This window comes from Sycon ciliatum, chromosome 13, assembly GCF_964019385.1.
Source record: "Sycon ciliatum chromosome 13, ocSycCili1.1, whole genome shotgun sequence".
Taxonomy (NCBI): domain Eukaryota; kingdom Metazoa; phylum Porifera; class Calcarea; order Leucosolenida; family Sycettidae; genus Sycon; species Sycon ciliatum.
The window spans coordinates 1,912,583-1,935,656 of record NC_088655.1 but is presented as its reverse complement, the minus strand read 5'-3'; the positions used below and the strand labels follow the sequence as shown (position 1 = coordinate 1,935,656).

Sequence of the window (23,074 nt, the reverse complement as noted above, 5' to 3'; positions counted from 1 at the left end):
AGTCTTTAGGAATAGCGCGTCTGTGGGCTCTCGGCTGATGGGCATGGAACGGCGCACACGTTGCCCACCATGGCCCTTGCCACGGTCATGCCGAGGAATGAGGAGAATGTCGGCGAGGACTGTCATGTGCTCAGCCTTCAGTACCTCGCAGAGACGGTCGTGGACCTTTGCCATCTCCAACTCACCGGTCAGGACACTTGAGTCGTTGCGCATGTCCTCAGCTAGCTTAGCGGCAGTGGCAGCACGTCTAGCGGCAGTAGCAGCATGTTTGGTAGCCTCCGTAGTCGCGTAGGAAGCCCACTTCTCTTGCCCGTCACTGGCCTGTCTGTAAGCTAGTTTGGTGGAATCGTCGGCCTCACCGCTAGGATCCAGTGGTATGGGATCCGCACACTGCACACGCCATAGCTCCTCCATGATGGTCAGCGACACGTCTTCCGGGCATAGAGCAATGAGAAACTTCCAGAACATTGCCATATGACCATCGTACGCGCCCAGTCGCCGTACCAGTGCAATGGCATGATGTCTGTCTTGCACAACGCATTCTGCCTGGAACCATGCCGCGAGGAACTCCTGCAGTGACAGATGGCAGAAGCGATATTGCCGAGCGTCCGTAGACATTGTGCCCTGGCATGTTTGCAGAAGACCCAAGCTCATGGCATCCTTGCTCAAGTGGGAGTTAATGAGGTCGGACGTGTTGAACACCATCCTTTTCACCAGCAGCATGCGAAACGCAAAACGCCCCAGTTCCTGTAGCGACTGGACCACTTTGCTGGGTGCCAGTGAAATCGACTCGCAAACCGCACCACCAGCACGCTCTACGACTCGGCGCAGTAACGATTCGTACAGGGATGCGCTGCACTTCCACACACCTTTGCCGCTCTTGAAAAGCTCCCATGTTAGGGCTGCAAACATGGGAGTTGCCATAAGACATGACACATCCTGCTTGCTCTGCAGCTCTGCCAGCAGAATTTCAGCGCGTTGTTTACCGAGGACCTTCTCCGCGTACTCCCTCACGTTTTCCGGTGAGAAACCCAGTACTTGGATCTTCTGCTGATATTTGCCACACTGCGATAGTTGATATGCATCCTGGCATGGACGGCTTGTGACGATCACGTGTGTCTTCACCATGCCCTCACGTTTCAGCAAATGTCTCATGAACTTACTGCAGCTGGCGAAATCACATTCGTCCAAGCCGTCCATGATGACACATAGACGGCTTGGAGAGTCTTCGAAGTAGCTTGCAAGCTCCAATATCTCAGTCTGCGACAGGCCCAGGGTGTCCAGTTTCACAGCCAACAGCTCAGCAAGACTAGTGGCAGCTCTCACCTCTTTTTCACGGAGCTCCAGTCCTACGACCAGATCGAATTCCTCCTGCCACAGTTCGCCTCTGCTCCACAGGTATAGAACCATGAGCAGAAACACTGTGGTCTTGCCACTACCAGCAGATCCGTACGCCAGTACATTCCTTAACACCTTGCCACAGAGATTCGGTCGCTCGGTCGCTGTAGCTGCTGGTGCAGATTTTCCTTTTGAATGGGAAACGTCGTCAATACTCGAACCTGCGGCACGAAACAGGTTCTTCAATTCAATTCGATCGGCTTTGCTAAATTGCACTGCGTGTTGACGTCTCTCGGCATACGTCGAGAACGCTTCATCAAAGTCTCTTTTCAATTCCTTTTCAGGCACAAACGCCAAATTCACGAATATCTGTTCGAGCGGAATGTGATCATCAGAAGCGAGGCCGCCGCTCACCTGAACTCCCGACTCTTCAGCCTGTTCTAACAACTTATTCTTAGCTTTCACCAACGAAGGCAGCAGAGCCGTGGGCTTTGCGGCGGGCTCCTTAGCCTTCGCATCCATTGCTTTCAAAACACAACAACAGGTCACTGGTGGGTGTGAAAGACGAAAGCCCAGTTTCTCAGTTCAGTGATGGAAATCTGATGACCTGAATAAAGCGAACGGAACAACTCTGAGTGCAGGACTGTGTGGTACAATCAAACTGACATCAGGGTGAACACGGGGCCGCAGCCGGGGCCCCGGGGGCAGGGGCTGCGCCGTGCAGGCCGGCGACTCGGTCTTTCCCCGCGCGCGTTATCAGTTTTTCGCTTTTTCATTTTCGCTGGTGTCTACTGCACTGTCGTACTGAGTATGTGTTGCAAGAGTCCATAACCCAGGGTTAGCCGGTTATGGACTCTTGGTAGTTGTGTACTTGGCATGCAGGGAGTCGTAAAATATTAATTTAGAATATTAATTTACGACTCCCTGGTAGATCTACATTGACATTGTAGCGGCTGCGCGGTTGCGCGGTTGCGCATGCATGCACTTCACTCCACTCTCCAGTGACCAAAGTCGCAAAGGATGTGCCCGTGCCCGATTCGACTCTGCGAAAAAGTTGAAAGCCATACATTACAAGTTGTAGACATGGTTTGCATTTTACCGTTCACGCAATTATGTTCGACGGTCGGCGTGTAGAGGGCGTGTCTACTGGTTTTTGTGTGTTTTCAAGACATGGTTAGCAGTTCGGCTTCTGAGTCCTGACTCCTGATGCAACGGTCGACTTTTGAGTTGTGACGTAAGCCTTACCTGGAACCTCACCGTTTTGTTCTCCCGCTAAACAGGGCTTTCCATCTTCGAAACCTTACCAAACCGACGGCATTTTGGGTGTTGGGTACGATTACCGTTGGATCTAGCGTGAACGGTAAAATGCCATGTCTACACACACACACACACACAAAAACGGTATAGTCCGACAGTGGAAAATAGCGTGAACGGTAAAATGCCATGTCTATACACACACAAAACGGTATAGGCCGACAGTGGAAAATAGCGTGAACGGTAAAATGCCATGTCTACAGACACACACAAAACGGTATAGGCCGACAGTGGAAAATTGCGTGAACGGTAAAATGCCATGTCTACACACACACACAAAACGGTACAGGCCGACAGTGGAAAATAGCGTGAACGGTAAAATGCCATGTCTACACACACAAAACGGTATAGTCCGACAGTGGAAAATAGCGTGAACGGTAAAATGCCATGTCTATACACACACACAAAACGGTATAGGCCGACAGTGGAAAATAGCGTGAACGGTAAAATGCCATGTCTACACACACACACAAAACGGTATAGGCCGACAGTGGAAAATAGCGTGAACGGTAAAATGGTAACAATGTCTATTGAGAAACACACGCTAGACTCGACCAACACACATACAATGTACCTCTAATGACATGATGTAATGGTAGTCTGCTGGGCTGCCATATCGCAGAACAAGACCATCTCTGCATTCACTGTTTGACAGCTAGAACCCATGAGCCTTCAGTGGACGGCAGGTGCATGGTTAGTCAGCTGAATACTCCAGACTCGCGGACCAGCTGCATGGCACGATGCAGACTTTCAGAGAATGTGCTGATGACACAACGTCACCGCAGCAACAGCAGCAGCAGCAGCACCCTGAATATTGGCTAGTTTCACACCTTCCTTGGTGTTCATATGACTGACGGTGGACAGCGAAGTTCTAAGCTGTGGACATTGAGTCATGATGTTGTAGAGGTGAGGGATGGTGAGGAACGATACAGCGTACCCAGTTCAGTGGGATCAAGCATACCAAGACAGCCTTCTGGACATGGGAAAGAGAAGAGATGGTGGAGACCAGTGTGAACAGGTTGTTCTGTCAGGTTTGTTAGATCTTTGCACGCGGGTGACATGCTATACGGATGTCATGGCTTGGGCACGCTGGAAACCATGCGTCTCTGTAAGTTTGTATCCTTGGTGATGATGGTTTGGCGTGGCGAGCGCAATACATGTGGTTCTTTTCAAGCACAATCTTCACGAACTGCTGTCCCACTCTTCATTTACTGACTATAATATTTACTTGACGTCACTTGATATAATTATGTAGTAGGTTTAAAATAATTTTTGACAATAGAATGACTTTCAAGACCAACATTCTCTTCACAGTGTGCTCATAATGACAGGTGCGGAGCATGGAATACTTTCCTGCAGGCAAACTACACCTCGCTGGATCACATGCAGCACATCCTGACCTGCACTTTCACCCTGGTCACGTATCACTCCTTTTGACTTCACCCATTTGCTTCAGAGCGCACTTCAACCCTGTTGCAGTCAACCCTGCCATTGGTGCAACAAAAGTCGGTCGTTGGTCGCGCAAGGAAGGTGGTCTCTATATCCAGTGAAGATTCTGTGTAGAACTGTCCGTGCATAGAAAAACGGCCGTTAAAGATAGGTGGTCGCTAACACCAGAGGTCGCTTGCAGCAGGTTTTACTTTATCTGATATACACACTATGTAATATGATGTGAATGAACTACTACCCATCTTCTCCTGTTGGTTGATAGCATGTAAAGAAGGTGGAGACCACCGTGTTGGGAAACAGTGACCTTACTACAACCATCCACGGTTGGTGCAACCCTGGTCTTTACGACCATCTGCACCGTATGAGTGTTAGACTCGGGTCTGACACTGCTTGTTCTAAGGGTGGTCTTAGTTTTCTTCTTGTTCTACCGTCAGTCATGTATTCGTTGTTCGGTCCTGGATGTATTCTTGATACTCAGTCCTCATACAATTTGTAGCTTCTGATCTGAATTGTTCTTCTTACTTCTCTTTTTATACTCATTTTCCAACTCCTGGCCCCATGACGTCACTCTCTCAGCTCATCATCAGACAACAGTTACTGTCACCTCCATGTCACTGTCGTTTGCACGTGACACTGCTGCTCTGGCAATCTCTGACAGCTCGCTGGATCAGCTTGTTACAAACTAAGAAAGTGTTGCAGGCTGGCATCAACACAAGCGTCTTAGGTATACAGGCGTACAAGCCACATGAAAGCAACATTCCACTCATTCATCTCGAGAACGCTATGGTGTACTGCAGGCCAATTCGACATCTAGACAACGACACGAAATTAAGAAAGATTGCAACCACGACCAAACAAACATCTACCAAGGATGAATAATAGAAGGGAGGAGATTGACGAGAAACATCAAGAGACTGTCCGATGGAGATTGGGGGAGAGAGAGATAGAGAAGGAGAGAGAGAGAGGGAGAGAGAGAGAGAGAAAGAGAGAGAGAGAGAGAGAGAGAGAGAGAGAGAGAGAGAGAGAGAGAGAGAGAGAGAGAGAGAGAGAGAGAGAGAGAGAGAGAGAGAGAGAGAGAGAGAGAGAGAGAGAGAGAGAGAGAGAGAGAGAGAGAGAGAGAGAGAGAGAGAGAGAGAGAGAGTAAGTTACATTTATAAAGACAGGTAAGTCTAACAAATGAGGACTGAGACCTCTACAACAGGGTTTTTACGCCTGAAAGCAGGTGCATGATTTAACAAGCAGGTTGTCAGTCTAGATTTTATGCGCAGATGGAGAAAAAGCGCAGAATTTTTGTAATGAGATGAAAAGCAGAAATAATAAGAAATAATAAGAAAAGATGAAATGAAAGCCTGCTCACAACCCCGCCCAGCCTTGCGAACTGGGTATGGTGGATTAAGAACCCGGTTCAACGCTCGAGCAAGCGCTCTCCACTCAAGGTGTTCACAGCAACTGATAGGAACTCATATGGGGAAATTATAGAAAAGAAATAATAAGATAAAGAGAATAAATTTCAACGCACCTCAATAAACGGAGCCCCACATACAGTACCTCAGAAAAGTGGATCTTCCGACCAGTGTTTTTGTTGACGCCGCAACCAGATGATGTAGCTGCTTCGCAGAGACGTCTTACTGCACAAATTACAAATAAATTTTATTCTTCGATTAGAAAATCCAAGCGCTTTCAGAGCCCTCCGAAGAGAGTCCGGGATGAAACCACGCACACCTACCTCAACCGAAAAAGAAACGACCTGCCACCCGTTTGCTCGGCATTGATCGGCCAGATCCGCATACCGCCTGTCCTTCCGCGAGTTACTGACACTGAATCTGTCCTCAGCACAAACTGTCAACTCCATCCAGAATACAATCCTACGACTCGTAGAGTACAGAACTATATCTGGTCTTAGGGTGGTAAGTGCAACACAGCTAGGGAAAGAAATCTTTGCACTAACTGAGTCGACAAGAAGTTTCCAGTCTGAGGCCGCTGACAGGAGATCAGTCGTAACCAACTTTCGTCTGGGCTGAACGCGAACTGGCTTCTCTCCCGCCTTGCAAAACGAGATGAAGTCAAGCTCATTTGAATTTTCGGTTTGTACGGTGTTTGCAGCAGTGCGGATTCGAATCACGTCCCTGGTCCAGCGCTACGCGACAAGCGCCAAGCACGTGGCGCGTAGTACAGGCCCAGGTACGGCACAAACTACAGTACGGATCCACTACGGTGTTTCCCCAGCGGCGTAGGTTCGTCGGAGAAGGTAGCACGTCGAGGGTTGATGCGAGAAGAAACTTCAAATCCTTACCAGTACCACCGTACAAAAGGGATTTCCACGAGAGGTCCTGCCACATCACCGATGTCCACTCCAACCACTTGCCTTGCACCTGAAGAGTCTTCAGCCTCAAAATCTGCTCCTGCGCGTTGATCTCCTCAAATGTTTGAAGGAGATCCTTCCTCGGGGGTTTGGAATGCTGCTTCGGAGCACGAGCACCCAACCCTGCACGATGACTTGAAGATGACGGTGGACGGAGAGTCCCTGAACCTACTGATGCCTCTGCACACTCCAGCTCTATTGTCGCCGCATATCGCTTTGTCAGCTTCGCATCCTTACTCCGACGCAGAGTGTACAGCGCCCTCATGCGCGCGTCCCCACTCGATCGAAGAATGTGCCATTTGATGGACTGGCACTTTTTCCACACCGTAGGAAGGTAGTGGAGGCGTAAGCCAAAGCGTTTGCGACTGCCAATAAAAAGAATGGCAGAGTTTGCGCATCGAGGTAGGCCTGACCATTTCTTCAGAAATGGTAAACACATAAAGTGCAGTTCACGTACAAAACCTTGTGTGAGTTCAAGAACCTGGAAAGACCAAGAAAGCTTGGGCACTACAAGATGGTGGTAAAGCCATAGCTTGTGGTGGTCTTGAAGCCAAGAGCCATCTACTTTTTGCATGAGAGATACAGAGAGAGAGAGAGAGAGAGAGAGAGAGAGAGAGAGAGAGAGAGAGAGAGAGAGAGAGAGAGAGAGAGAGAGAGAGAGAGAGAGAGAGAGAGAGAGAGAGAGAGAGAGAGAGAGAGAGAGAGAGAGAGAGAGAGAGAGAGAGAGAGAGAGAGAGAGAGAGAGAGAGAGAGAGAGAGAGAGAGAGAGAGAGGGAGAGGGAGAGGGAGAGGGAGAGGGAGAGGGAGAGGGAGAGGGAGAGGGAGAGGGAGAAAGAGAGGGAGAGGGAGAGGGAGAGGGAGAGGGAGAGGGAGAGGGAGGGAGAGGTAGAGGGAGGGAGAGCGAGAGAGAGGGAGAGAGAGAGGTAGAGGGAGAGAAGGGGAGAGAGAGAGAAAGTGAGAAAGAGAGAGAAACAGGGACAGAGACAGGGACAGAGACAGGGAGCGAGATAGAGAGACTACCTAGACTTGTCCACTCTCTGTGGTGAGTGGTGTTGTCCAGTAGACACACATTGAACATTTATCCCAGTCGAAGTGGTGTCTATCAATCGTGCCAATCATCCTTCGTTGCCGTTGGGGCGAAGCGATCCGTTGCCCAGGAGCAGTTGCGAGGCACAAACAGCAACGCATCAACCATCATGTGGATAATGTAGACAGTAGCAGTAGGAGACTACCACCATTATCTACCAAACTCTACTGGAGCATGCAAGCAGCATGTAAACACAGCAAGATCATCATCCACCAGAAAACATCACATGTCCTTTACAACCCGGTGTATGCTCCAGCGCCGGGTGAGCCGGGTGAGCCGGGTAATCGACCCGGTTGGGCGGCGCTTGGACCCGGTTGAAAATATAGTACCGGGTCACCTGTGACCCGGTTGGTACTTTGCACGTTCGAACTTTGAAAGGACTGACTACATGGCTTGTATCAAGAGTCCATAACCCAAGAGCATGCAACTGTGATCTCTTTTCTATGCGAAGGACTAAAGGACCCTCACTTAATTTTTTGCCGACTACCCGCCAAAAAACACATTTCGACACGCGTGTGTGCTGGACGTCTGCGCGTGCACGACAAGACGTGTGAGCTGGCTGACAAGTGAGAGCCAGGGAGTCGTCAAGTACCGGCGTTTGACGACTCCCGGCCTGGTGAGAGCATGCATGCATGCATGCATGTCCAGCTAGCTGGCGGGAAAGGGAACCTATTTTGTAGATCGATGGGTTGAATGTGAAATTGTGGATCTACACGAGGTTTGTTTTGATGTTCTGATACTTGTTGTAATGGCTAGTGATCTTGCAAACTGTTACTGTGACTTTTCCAAGTCCTACTGATATACCTTGTCAAATCAGATGCCCTGTAGTAGTCTTGGTGGAAGCAGACTGGAATGCGTTGAATTCGTAGCTTCTGAAATTGAAATTTATTTTTTCTTGAGTGACACTGACAAGCGATGGCATTGGCGACAGGAGAACTTTGCTTCCTTCCAGGAGAGCTGCATCGCAGTCGGATCCTGTCCATGCACATGCGATCATGCTGTGTTGTAGACAGTGGAGAGCTGATTTTCACCCGAGAAAATAGTTTTGAACATTCATGAAGAGGATATTGTTGCTGTAGCTAGCTGACAGACATACCCTGTCGCAGTGGTGTATGGAATCAGCTTGCAAGGTCTGTAGCAACTTGATCATGGCAGAGAACGAGCTGAAGCGAGATGTGAAGGGTTCCATGCAGCTTACACTTGTGCATGTTCTACGTTACTCTACGGCGAGGAACTACACACGCGCTCACTACTGCTCTCGCAAGGTGATTGGCTTCTCTCCAGTGATTCAGGCCACCTCAAAGCATGGATCCACTGCACTTTGTCGCGGAACACATCAACATGCCTGTTGACGTACACTGGAAAAGATACGACTCCACGATGAGGACCTGTGTAGCAACTTGATCATGGCAGAGAAGGAGCTGAAGCAACTTCCATTGGCGCATGTTTTTTTAGTTTTAACAGTACTCCACGATGAGGAACAGCACACGCACTCGCTACTGCTCTTGCCAGGTGATTGGCTTCTCTCCCGTGATACAGGCTGCCTCAATGCATGACTTATCTGCACATCAATACGCCTGACGTAGATATAACTGGAAAAAGGTGTCACTCCATGCACGATGAGGAGCACACAGCACTCGTGAAGGCTTGTACAGAGTGAGGGGCTTCTCCCCAGTGATGCAGGCTACCTTGAAGCATGATGAGCTACGTGAAAAATACCGCGCGGTGTGTTGAAGCGAGGCATGGAGCATGCCATTCAGCTTGCACTGGTGATTGTTTTACTCAACGATGATGAACTGCACGTGGCTTTTGATAGGGCTTGTGCTGGGTGAGTGTCTTCTCTCCAGTGATGCAGGCCCCCTTGAAGCGTGAATCCACTGCATCTCCCTCTCTGTGTCTCTCTCTCTCTCTCTCTCTCTCTCTCTCTCTCCAAATTCTTTGGTAATGCAGCCTTTCACCAACATTGTCCGGTTGCACGCCTACTGTCACTCAAACAGGACCAATGGATGCAACATGTGCCTAGCAGATACACTGTTGATCATGAACAACTCCAATAACACCCCCCCCCCCTTACCATTGTCTTCAATACAAGACTAGCGTCCTTCCAGCTCCAGGACAGTATGAACAGGCAACAACATAAATTTTAACAGCATTGCATCGTACATGCATGTAGCCATGCAGAAATAATTGTACATTTAGTTGTGAATGCAAAATCCAAGGCGGAAAGCAGTCAGGCGTAATAGATGCCAGCAATAGAAACCAGATCTGTGACGCATGTCACATGCATTCATGATGATCAATGCATCATGGTTCACCACCATCGAACACAGTAGTACATGTAAATTACACAGAAATAGGAAATTAAATCTAACATATCTCCCTCGTGAAAGAAAAGTGATAAATATCACATGGGTGAGTAAAAGACGAAGACAACAAGAAGAAAAACATGACAAAAACAATGGCAATTGAATATGAAAACTTGAATATGAAAACTCGGATGGAAGAAAAGGACCAAGGACCTACAAGACGTGCTAGAGCTGATAGCCAGTTTGTGTAGAACGTCAGTACTGTCGGTCAGTTTGGTGCAATGTTATAATTATTGTTATTGCATCAGCTGATTGTCAAGTAACTGGTGGTGTTAGTGGACAGTGTAGCATAATGTGTAGTTCTTTGGTCTTTTTTTCTTTACTATGAATATGAAAACAATCACAGTTCGCTCAGTACTTGCACCTTTAACTTCCAGTGGCTCAAGATGATGAACTGCATGCTTGTGTACCTTCCCAGCTACTTAAACTTCTACTATCCGAACAGCACCATCCTTACCTGGATAGCTCATAAGCACACGTCCAAGTGGCTAGTGTGCAGTTGCGGTGTGCTTATCCATCACAAGCACGATATCTCCTTAGGGTGATGCTGTTGAAGCAACCACATCACTTGGATGCTTATCTTCGGAACAATCTCTTTCAGCTAACGTTTCCATACCTGATCTACAACACGTTGCACAAACTCCCAGCGCTTTCTTGGGTGAGATTCAGTCATTGTAGATGTGTTGGCTTCAGCAGCAATAGTTGCCCTAGCATGGCCAATGAGAAAGTGTTGTGGCAATAGCAGCTGAAGGTCTTCATGCAGCACTAGTTTCATTGCCTTGGCCATTACCTAGAACACACCACCAAAGTGTGGTGCATTTGGTGGCTTGAAGTACCAGGTAATGTCGCGGTATGACCTTTCTGCTGCTGGTCTGAAGTTGTCGAGAAACTTGACAGCTGCTTTTACCTCTTGATCAGCCACACGGAAATTGGTACCGTTGTCCGATTGCATCTCTTGTGGCACACCACGTCGCATGGTGAATCGGGGTCTCGGAGCCAGGAGAAAACCGTCGTTGTCCAGAGATAACCTCGAAATGACAAGCGCTAGTCAGCAGGCATGTAAACACACATACATATCTCTTTGAGTTGTGACCGATCTCGACCCTGGCGTGCATAGAAGGGGATGACATAGCCGACACTAATTATGGCAAATGACTGATGTGGTCCAGTTGTCTTGAATTCGGGAAGTGGTGGCATTGCTGGTGTTGCTGTTTTGATATGGCCCTTGCGGCAAAGAACGCACTTGGCCCGATGCCTCCAGGTGGCCTGCATCACTGGAGAGAAGCCACTCACCCGGCACAAGCCTCCACGAGTGCTGTGTGCTCCTCATCATGAAGTGATACCTTTCCCAGTGAACGTCAACAGGCGTGTTGATGTGTTCGACGACAAAGTGCAGTGGATCCATGCGTTGAGGGGGCTGGATCGCTGGAGAGAAGCCAATCATCTTGCGAGAGCAGTAGCGAGTGCGTGTGCAGTTCAGCTCCCTCTCTGCATGATCAAGTTGCTACAGACATTGCAAGCTGATTTCATACACCACTGCCACAGGCTATGTCTGTCAGCTAGCTACAGCAACAATATCCTCTTCCTGAATGTTCAAAACTATTTTCTTCGGTCAAAATCAGCTCTCCACTGTCTACAACACAGCATGATCGCATGTGTATGGACAGGATCCGACTGCGATGCAGCTCTCCTGGAAGGAAGCAAAGTTCTCCTGTCGCCAATGTCATCGCTTGTCAGTGTCACTCCAGAAAAATAAATTTCAATTTCAGAAGCTACGAATTCAACGCATTCCAGTCTGCTTCCACCAAGACTACTACAGGGCATCTGATTTGACAAGGTATATCAGCAGGACTTGGAAAAGTCACAGTAACAGTTAACAGTTTGCAAGATCACTAGCCATTACAACAAGTATCAGAACATCAAAACAAACCTCGTGTAGATCCACAATTTCAGATTCAACCCATCGATCTACAAAATAGGTTCCCTTTCCCGCCAGCGTTTGCTCTCACCAGGCCGGGAGTCGTCAAACGCCGGTATACCATGGTATACGGTACTTGAGGCCTCGGTACTTGACGACTCCCTGGCTCTCACTTGTCAGCCAGCTCACACGTCTTGTCGTGCACGCGCAGACGTCCAGCACACACGCGTGTCGAAATGTGTTTTTTGGCGGGTAGTCGGCAAAAAATTAAGTGAGGGTCCCTTTAGTCCTTCGCCTTTTCTATGGGCCAGATGCGCGGCGCGCTGCCTTCATTACATCATTCAGCTGCAGTCCGCACACTGCGGAAAATCAAACACCGCACTTTCCCTCCAGTTTGAAATGAACTTTCGTACGGAACTGGAGTTTGTAGTGATTTGCGATAAGCCTCCGGTTTTAACGATTTGTTTTACGGAGATTTTCCATGTGTTTTGAAATTAAATTATTTGCATTCTTTTATGATAATATGTTATTTGATATTTCTTTGCATAAATATGTAGCGTACGGTACTCGATAAGTACCACGTGGATCTACGTTAGGTTTGTCCACTTTTGCTAGGGTACTGATGCATACACGTGTCTTCCTTTACCGTACACCATTCGTGTCCTTTGCCGGATATTTGTACTCCTTTTATTGCACGTTGTAATTATTGCATGTTTGTACATACGCTAACTTTGGCGCACTACACATTCTGTATTTTCTCTTCTATAATGGCACAAGGATTCAGAGAATCCTTGAGTAGTCTAGACATTAGTCTTCACCATGCGGTTTGGCCTTTCGGTGTTCTTTTGCAATGGATAATAACAGTGTAGTCTGAGTAGTTTTCCTGTGGATTCCTGGTGGATTTTAGAATTGAGATGTGCTAGACGCATCAAGTTCACGCGCCAGAATTCAGAGATTGTGTAGGTACTGGAACGAATCGAGCAAAAACGGATGGGCTCGTGCGAGAAATTGAGAGTTTGAATGCATGCTTTCAGAGCGTGATGAAGGCAAGTTACGTTATGAAGGCAGCGCGCCACGCGTGCACCCATAATCACAGTTGCATACTCTTGGGTTATGGACTCTTGCTTGTATGTGTGACAGATCATGCAGAGGCGCGCGTCGAAGTGAAAGTAGTGCAGGACAGTACCGGTAATGGCAGCGATCCTTCAAGCACCGCTACTGATGTAGCTACGAGATCCCAACCTGCCGCTGCAGCACAATCGGATCCTGCTCCTCGTCCTGAGACTGTATCAACCGTTAATTTGAAGATTCCACCCTTCTACATTCAAGACCCAGCTCTGTGGTTTCTCCAGGTAGAGTCTCAATTTATCACACAACGAGTAACTAGTGAGCGCTCCCGTTTCCACCATGTGGTTGGTGCACTGCAACCGGAGATGGCCATGCAGATAAGGGATTTACTGCTGAACCCACCCAGCGACCGCCCTTACACTCACCTGAAGGAAGCATTGGTCCAGCGTACTTCTGCCTCTGCTCAACATCGGATCAACCAGCTCCTATCTGCTGAAGAGCTTGGTGATCAGAAGCCTTCTACCCTATTGCGCAGACTGCAACAGCTAGCTGGTGATACTCCAGTGGATAGCCAATTCCTCAAGGAGTTATTTATGAAGCGTCTGCCTGATCAGTGTAGAGTAGTACTTGCAGCCAGTCGTGAGTCTGATATACAGCAGTTATCTCTGCTAGCTGACCGTGTCATGGAAGTCATGCCACCACATGTCCGTGCTGTTACTGTGCCAGAACCCGTTGTTGAACCTCTGGCGGTGTTGCGTGCCGAGGTCGCAGCCCTCCGCAGAGAGATGCAAGATTTGAGTACTCGTGGGCGTTCAGCATCTCGATCGCCCACACGAAACTACGGCCGTTCGCGCAGTTCGTCGCAGTCCCGTAAGTCCTCAGGATTGTGCTGGTATCACGACAAGTTTGGCGACAACGCTCGTCGCTGCGTCCCACCCTGTGCCAGAGCAGCTACCTTTGTGCAGCCGTCAAACTCCCAGGCCGGTCGGTGAAGGCGACCACTGCCCCCGGCCCTGCACCGTCTCGTCGCCGATTATTCATCCACGATCGCTTCACCAAGCACGATTTCCTCGTGGACACCGGCGCCGAGGTCAGCGTTATACCACCATCTGCCACTGATTCTCGCCATGCAGTTGATTATGCGTTACAAGCAGCGAATGGTTCTCGCATACTGACGTATGGTACACGCTCAGTAACGGTATATTTCGGCCTGCGTCGTAAGTTTCAATGGGTGTTCATTATTGCTGATGTGACATCACCTATTATCGGTGCAGATTTCCTGGCACACTTTCGGTTAAGTGTAGATCTACACGGTCGTAAACTGTTAGATGGCATCACCAGTTTGAGCGTGTGCGGTCTAGTCTCGTCCTCCGCTGAGCCGACGTGTTGTTTGCCAGTCTCTGGTGATAGTTCGTTCAACGCTCTTATTAATGAGTTTCCATCTGTCACCCGCCCCTGCAACTACGACACACCTGTGAAACACAACGTCGAGCACCATGTGGTCACCACGGGCCCACCGGTATTTGCCAAGCCTCGCCGTCTCCCTCCTGATCGTTTAGCTGTAGCTCGTCGGGAATTTGACCACATGCTCGCTGCGGGCATCATACGACCATAGTCCTCCCCATGGGCCAGTCCATTGCACATGGTTCCCAAACCAAATGGTGACTGGCGCCCATGTGGTGATTACCGTGGCCTGAATCGTGCAACTGTGGCTGACCGGTATCCGATACCGCACATCCATGATTTCTCTGCCAATCTTCATGGCGCCTCAGTCTTCAGCAAGATAGACTTGGTTCGTGCATACCACCAGATACCAGTGGCAGAGGATGATATCCCGAAGACGGCCGTTACGACTCCATTTGGTTTATTCGAATTTGTTCGTATGCCCTTCGGACTCCGGAACGCAGCCCAATCATTTCAGCGTTTCGTTGATCAAGTGCTGCATGGCCTGGATTTCTGCTTTGTGTATATTGACGACATCCTAATTGCCAGTTCGGATCCTGAGACGCACCGCAAGCACGTCCGCTTGGTCTTACAGCGTCTGCAAGAGCACGGCCTCGTCATTAATCCTGCAAAGTGAGTATTCTCTGTTTCTACCATTGAGTTCCTCAGCCACAACGTCAGTCGTCATGGTATTGAGCCGACTTCCCAACGTGTTCAGGTTATTCAGCAGTTCAAACCACCAACTTCTCTCCGTCAGCTTCGTGAGTTCCTAGGTATGGTGAATTTCTACCGTCGTTTCCTACCTAACTGTGCCGCCGTCGTGAATCCTCTCACGGATCTGCTCATCGGCAAACGTAAGCATGACTCCTCGTTCTGTTGGACTGAAGCTGCTGAATCTGCATTTGATCAGGTGAAATGCCTTCTAGCTGCCACTACATTATTATCGCACCCTAACCCTGAGGCACCCATCAATGTCATGTGCGATGCATCTGACTATTGTGTCGGAGCTGTGCTTCAGCAGTTTGTCGATGGTGCATGGCAGCCGCTAGCTTTCTTTAGCAAGAAGTTTTCCCCTACTGAATGCCGCTATCCTACTTTTGGTCGCGAATTACTGGCTATGTATCTAGCTGTCAAGCACTTTCGCCACTATGTTGAGGGCCGGTCATTTCATATCATGACCGATCATAAGCCGCTGACCCATGCCATTCACTTGCCGTCAACTCGCCATTCTCCCCGTGAGGCACGACACTTGTCCTTCATAGCCGAATTCACCACTGATATCCGCTTTGTCTAGGGCACTCAGAACGTCGTTGCCGACATGTTGTCACGACCACTGGATGCTATTGTCCTGCCATCCTCAGTCGACTTTGCTGCTCTCGCCACCGCTCAGAGCAACTGTCCTGAATTCATCGCTCTCCGAAATAATGATTCGTCCAGTTTAGTGTGGCAAGAAGTTGCTTCGCCTGTCTCTTCTCAGTTGCTATGGTGCGACACCTCCACTGGTTCACCTCGCCCGTACGTACCTCCCGACTTCCGCCAACCCGTATTCAACATGCTGCATAATTTGTCTCACCCTGGTATTCGTGCTACACAACGTCTCGTTACCGCTCGATACATGTGGCTTTCCATGAACCGTGATGTGCGCAACTGATCTCGTTCTTGCCTGTCGTGCCAACGATCGAAAGTTCATCGTCACACTAAGACCCCTCTTAGTCGCTTCATGCCACCATCTGCTCGTTTCGACCATATTCATATTGACCTGGTCGGACCACTTCCATCTTCACAAGGTTTCACGTACCTACTCACCTGTGTTGATCGCTTCACTAGATGGCCGGAAGCCATTCCTCTCCATGATTGCACCGCGGAAACCGTCGCATTCAATCTGGTCTCTGGTTGGATTGCCAGATTTGGTACGCCGTCAACTATCACGACAGATCGTGGTCGACAGTTTGAATCTGTTCTCTTCCAGTCAATATGCAGTCTTCTTGGCTCTAATCGCATTCGCACGACAGCATATCATCCACAGAGCAATGGCACTGTGGAACGTTTCCACCGCCAGCTTAAATCTGCTCTGACCGCTACCCAATCAGCCAACTGGTTTCACCGTTTGCCGCTCGTTCTCCTCGGTATTCGCTCCGCTTTACGCACCGATCTAGATTGCAGTGTTGCCGAGCTGGTTTATGGTACAACCCTCCGTTTGCCTGGTGAATTCTTCACATCCTCATCTGAGTCTCTTCCGTCAGCTGCTCCGTATGCCATTGCCCTACGGACCATGATGCGTGACATCCGCCCTGTCGAGCCGCGAGATGCTCCTACTACTCGAGCTACTCACGTTGCCCCTGCTCTTCAGTCAGCCACCCATGTCTTCATTCGTACAGATGCTGTGAAGAAACCACTGCAACCCCCATATACTGGCCCACATCCAGTCATCAGTCGTGCTGAAAAGCACTTTGTGGTTAATGTCAATGGTCGACGGGATACCATCTCGCTTGATCGGCTGAAACCAGCTCATATGCCTTCGCCATCAACTGTGTCCACTCCAGCTGTTCCTGTTCAGTCGCTTCATGCCCAGCGACCTCCTCAGCCTATCCGGTACGTACACTTTGAAGCTCATTGAGTGACTGTTGATTCTGTGGCTATGCTATTTGTACATTACTTGTAAATATTCACTGTGAACATTCTTGCATATAACAGTTATCACTATTCTTACATTTCACCATTGTCGTTTCTCTCTCCTCTCTTTTCGTGGACTTTCTTTGCATTTCCGTCCACTGGTGGGGGAGTATTGTAGTGATTTGCGATAAGCCTCCGGTTTTAACGATTTGTTTTACGGAGATTTTCCATGTGTTTTGAAATTAAATTATTTGCATTCTTTTATGATATGTTATTTGATATTTCTTTGCATAAATATGTAGCGTCGGTACTCGATAAGTACCACGTGGATCTACGTTAGGTTTGTCCACTTTTCACGGCTGTTCACGTGCAGGCACTTATCAATATGGCGTCGTTCGGTGCGATTTATGTAACATTGTGCGAATAGTACAAATACGCGATGAGTTTGCGTTTTTGCAAGAAACTCATGTCGATCCTCGCGTGGTTCCACGATTTGGGACGCGAAACCAAGAGAAAAGTTTTGAAAGCGCTTGAGCGAGATACTCGACTTTTCGGCAATTTGAGAGAGAAAGAGGGTGGAAAGGCGTCCTGGCCTGCCCAGTTAGCTGTCTTTCCGCTTCAAACTTGCTCGAAGTACTCCTGGCAGTCTGGAGATTGATCTCGCCAGTGATTGTCAGCCTCTGCTTGGCGTGCTCGCGTGTACAACATTCAAGTTAGACATTTCGTAATCGTTCAACGCACAATAGGGTAGATATCACAATTTCAAGCTCACTTGGCCGGCTGCTGTCTTCTTCTACAATATCCCACATGCCGACTAAGCAATTTACAGCAGGAAGCAGCCTTCTACACTCAACAGCAACTAAAGGGCCACACCATTTTGTCTTCCAAATCAAGAGAAAACAGGCTCCTGACTCGTCGCGCGTATTTAGAAGTTCACGCGCGTATTCTAATGACACTTGGGGAAGACAACCAGAGGATAGTCCTCTACCTGGGAAAAAATCGATCTAAGCTGGGAAAAAATCGGGAAGGGCTTCTCAGAGCCGAGTTTGTCAGCGACGACACAAGGAGTATTCCAGAACGAAGCCAAAGTCGCACGACACAGAACAAATGTTTCTTGAAGGAAAGGCAGTCATGTGAGGTACGAGCGGAAAGCTTGAAACAAGACGCAGATGATCAGCGTGTTCCCCGGGCTGTCCGGGCTGACTAGTCTCCAAAATCCAGTGGAAACCATGGCCTACTCGTGTTCTGACGATTTGAAAATTCAAATTTTCTTGCCATTGAAGCCCAATCGAGACTTTCGGCGGCCATATTGTTAAGTGGCGTGAAATCGCACAAAAAAACAGCCGTGTTTTGCTAGGGTACTCATGCATACACGTGTCTTCCTTTACCGTACACCATTCGTGTCCTTTGCCGGATATTTGTACTCCTTTTATTGCACGTTGTAATTATTGCATGTTTGTACATACGCTAACTTTGGCGCACTACACATTCTGTATTTTCTCTTCTATAATGGCACAAGGATTCAGAGAATCCTTGAGTAGTCTAGACATTAGTCTTCACCATGCGGTTTGGCCTTTCGGTGTTCTTTTGCAATGGATAATAACAGTGTAGTCTGAGTAGTTTTCCTGTGGATTCCTGGTGGATTTTAGAATTGAGATGTGCTAGACGCATCAAGTTCACGCGCCAGAATTCAGAGATTGTGTAGGTACTGGAACGAATCGAGCAAAAACGGATGGGCTCGTGCGAGAAATTGAGAGTTTGAATGCATGCTTTCAGAGCGTGATGAAGGCAAGTTACGTTATGAAGGCAGCGCGCCACGCGTGCACCCATAATCACAGTTGCATACTCTTGGGTTATGGACTCTTGCTTGTATGTGTGACAGATCATGCAGAGGCGCGCGTCGAAGTGAAAGTAGTCAGTACCCGGTGTGTGCACGTGCTCAGTTCGAGCTTGATCGTTGGGGTGTTGTTTTTGGAAATGGAGCCTCCAGCGAAGAGGCAAATCCACGGGGAGGTCACTGAGCTGAGTAAAACTTAAAAGCATGTGACTCGGCTGGTGAGACAGCGCCAGGTACACGTGTACCCGGCTCCGACCCGGTTGAAATGGTTGCGCCAGGTACATGTGAACCCGGCTCGGACCCGGTTGAAATGGTTGCGCCAGGTACACGTGTACCCGGCTGTCCTACAATCCTACAGTAGAGCAGACTCTGCAATCCTCTACTATAGCCGATGCGCACTGTGCATCCAACATTGCACTGTGCTTTGCTGCGTGATGTTCGTCGTATGGTCAGGCCATTTGCTGAAGATGTGCGTGTGCTTATCCAGCCAGGTCCAGGTTCCCCAGTAACATGTGGATATCATGCTTATCCTTGTCCTCTCCTCAATGCCCAATGAAGTTGTACAGAACAAGAGGACGAGAACAATCTTAACCCGTCCACGTCTCCACACTGCGCTCTTTGCCTACGTTCACAACACCACTCCGTACGTACCGAGGAATGTCCTTCTTAGGTACATGTTCCATATCCTCCAGACAGCTGAGCTGTTTCGTTCAATGGGAGGATAAAGAATAAGAGCTCCTTAGTGCAGGTAAATAAGGAAAGAATAGCAGATAAAGGAATGAATATAAGTATGTTTAGGGTAGAGTGGCGCAATTGCGAACTTTCTACATAGAAAAGTGGCATACCGGAAGAAGTTGAAGAAGTTGACAACAGTACGAAAGCCAGTAAAGGTGATAACCAAACTCACAGTGCTGCTGGAGCATGCATACAAATGATGGCGCTAGAATAGACCCTTTGCACAATAACGGTCACGTGATCCGAGATGGGGCATCCTCTTCGATTTTTGTGCAGAGTATCAGTTGTTGTTGAGCATGGTGGAGCACTGTGTTTTTCCATTGTGGAGATGGAGGAGAGAGTGTCGAGTGGTTTGCCATCGATGGCTGTGGAACCCGTGGACGAACTGTCAAATGAAGATCGGTTGTGTAAGGAACTGAACAGTTTTCTGCTGAATGAGGGTGCGTATCTGTCTGGAAAAAGAAGGAGTTGTCGGAGTGGTAAGATTTCAGCATTCAGTGGATATTTCGGATTACTGTAGATTGAAATTTATTTTATTTTCTCTACCTTCTCTCCTCTGTCGATGTAGAGAACACTTCTCTATGCAGAACCCTGATGCTCCTAGAACTAAGAAGGGCACCACTTCCTCGAGTGTACCTTCATCATTCCCAACGTTTCATGCGTCCCAGTGGATGAGTGATGAACCTCTGTTTCCCAGAGTGAGTGCCACACCATGCTTGCCGGCTCATCTCCAACGCAGGGGCAAGTCGCCGACGACAGTGAAGAGGGAGCTGATGGAGTAGTACTAGTGAACAAGCCCGTGGATAGTGTCTATGAGTTTTACTTTGGTGGCTATGTGCATAAAGTGAAAGTCCGTCATATCGTGCATACAGCTACAGCTCGAACTCAGATGACTTTCTCCGCACACCTGAGCGATGAGGCTTTGTCTCTCTCCACTTCAACATCAGCAGCTCGAGCAGCGCCAGCAAGCAGTCGATCTTCCAATAGCGAAGACAGGGATGGGTGACCTCTCATGCCTTTTTCTCAAGCTCCAGAGTCTCTTGGCAGGGCGTTCCATATCTTCGCAAAAGCAAGGATGAAGTCGTCATGGACAAAGTGTTCCGAGCACAACACTGTGAACGATATCGCAGCACTGCGGCCCTCTTCTCGCCAGATAGCCAAGATTCCAGAGTGTGGAATGCCACCATCACCAGGGAACGCATGGAAAGACAAGTGGGTTCCTTAGACTAACGTTAGGGATGACGGTTGCTGCAAACAAGAACCCAACAGTGGTCCTTGGAAAGCATTTCGGAACTTCTTCCTTCAGAACTAATCCAAATAAAATCGATCAATCAATCAGGTTCCTACCTGTGGATGCAGCTGGGGACGCTGCTCCACAGATGAACTCCCATGTTGGATATCTGATGGAAGTAACTATGTGTACTAGCAAAGTTACACTGCCACTGATACCATGTACTAGTGATGGTGTTACCCTATGATGTGCTGTGATCCGGTGCCCTCCCCACCTCGTGCTACTGGTGCGTTTGGGTCCCGTCATTCGCGATTTAGGTGGATCAGTTCACATTTGGGGGGACAATGGGCCAGTTTTAATTTCTTACTTTTACGACGGGGCAGCGCCAGTAAAGGTTTTTCAGAACCGCTCGCAGAGCGATTTTTATATGGATAATTTCAGTTCTTTTTCCGTTCCCTCCCCACCCCAACCTCGAAGGTCAGATGAACACGCGCGCGATGTACTGTATGTAGGCATGAGACGGCGATAACACACTGATACATACCAGCCCTCCCCACCTCGCTTACCCCGCACACAGATACACAAACATGCGGACGCACACGGCACACGCACACATACGCACATGCACACGACACAAACAGGAAATTCTTCATGTAAAATGCCATGCAAAGCAGTGGCCACCGTACTTCAGGAAGTCAGTTGTGGAACAAAATAATTCAACTACAACGCGTAGACAAGCTGACGGCCAAAGCACAACATAGCAAACATGACATTTGCCCAAGGATTGCAGTTTGCAGACCACGCCATGGAAGCAGCGAATACAGAATGTAATATCAAACAAAGTGACAAGCAAAGAAGTGGCCTCCATACACCAGAGACTTGCAGAAAGTCACATATCCAACAGATGGAAAAGTGAATAGCAATCTGGTACAGCCCACACAAGACAAAGCTGACCTGATACTTGTCCCAGGATCGCAAGTGGCAGATCCTTTTCAATGCATAACATGCAGGTGCACGTTACACGCATGGACAAAATCTGACCGTGTCGCCAGCATACAATGTCATCACATATATACCCCACAAGTTACACACATGCACAGTAGAAGCACAATGAAAGCAATGGAAAAGTACGATGTGGTTGCTGAAGCATCTTCGCACTTCAAATTCAGACTTCAATGTGGTCGTCACGAGATGATATACCTGCAAGATACAAGTGATGCAGAAAGAAAGCAGAAGGTCGTGAGGTAGGTTATGAGACACCACAAACGGGTCACCTACATGTATGTTCAGGGCTAGTGCACTCGCACGCAGAATTATCATAATCGAGCATTTCCCAAACTGAGAAGTGCAAGGAAATCCACTTGCATGCACAGGAGCAATTTTGCCGCTGGTGTGATGCGCAATTCGAGACGATCTGCGATGCTGCGTGCTCACCTCTGATGCCGATTACTTCCTTGCTTAGACCGGCCCGGTCTGCTCTCCCTTCACTCTCTTGTAAATCCTACTTGGAGCAGTAAGGCTGTGTCACTGCTCCTACTGATAACCCAGTTAGGTTGTGGTCATTGTTGTGAAAGCAATATCATCGTCATTGTGGTAATAACATACGTTTTTGTACAGCGGCTGGCGCTAGAACGTGCAGCAAGCAGCACGCTTGTACTTCGGTTTTGCGATTTTTTCTAGGGCAATGGCTTCCTTTTTGCTTTGGCTACCTACGAAGTACGACCAAAAAATCCATGAGAAGTATTTTTGGAGCTGGAGTACGAGTGGGGTTGTCTGATAAGTGCTAAGAGAACCCTCCTTTGTGGCTGTAGAGCGCTAGAACGTGCCCTGTTGGCCGAAAAATCCGAATTTTTTCTCTCTCGGGGGACGCCCCCGGACCCCCCGTTGTACCACTCCCAACCACCCTGTGACGCCCCTGTCATTGTAGCTTACTTGCTGTCTTTCTTGGAGATGCAGTAGCAGCTGAGGACTTGCAATCTCAGTTTCAATACAGCGTTCGGCCCTTATTCCCAATCGAACACGGTTGAGTAAGCGGTCACTTGCTCATTTACAGCCTGTTTGGGCCCGTTTATGTCACTCGAGTTGAACCTTTGAACCAGGGAGTCGTAAAAGCCTCTTACGACTCCCTGCTTTGAACCTATGAGTTGAATCTTGCTGGGAAAATTGTACTCTGCAGGCACGGTGACCAGGCGACTGGTGTACGCCTGAGCATGTGACCGCTCACTCAACCGTGTTCAATTGGGAATAAGGGCCGAACGCTGCATCGCAGCCTTTTCGGACCAAAACCAGTCGACTCAGCGGCCACAAGACTAC

At 48.7% G+C, this 23,074-nt stretch overlaps 1 protein-coding gene across 2 annotated transcripts in view; it reads right to left on the bottom strand.

The window, feature by feature from the left end:
- Nucleotides 1-23,074, bottom strand: part of LOC135829024 (lysine-specific demethylase 2A-like) — a 98,895-nt gene that overhangs the window by 66,775 nt on the left and 9,046 nt on the right. Inside the window, exon 6 of one of the 2 annotated variants that reach the window (XM_065341427.1) lies at nt 21,416-21,961. The exons of the other annotated variant lie outside the window; for it this stretch is intronic. Within the exon in view, the coding sequence (XP_065197499.1) occupies nt 21,927-21,961 (35 nt within the window). The 3' untranslated portion in view covers nt 21,416-21,926. Of the gene's footprint in view, nt 1-21,415; nt 21,962-23,074 lie in introns of those variants that run through there. 2 annotated transcript variants of the gene reach the window in all.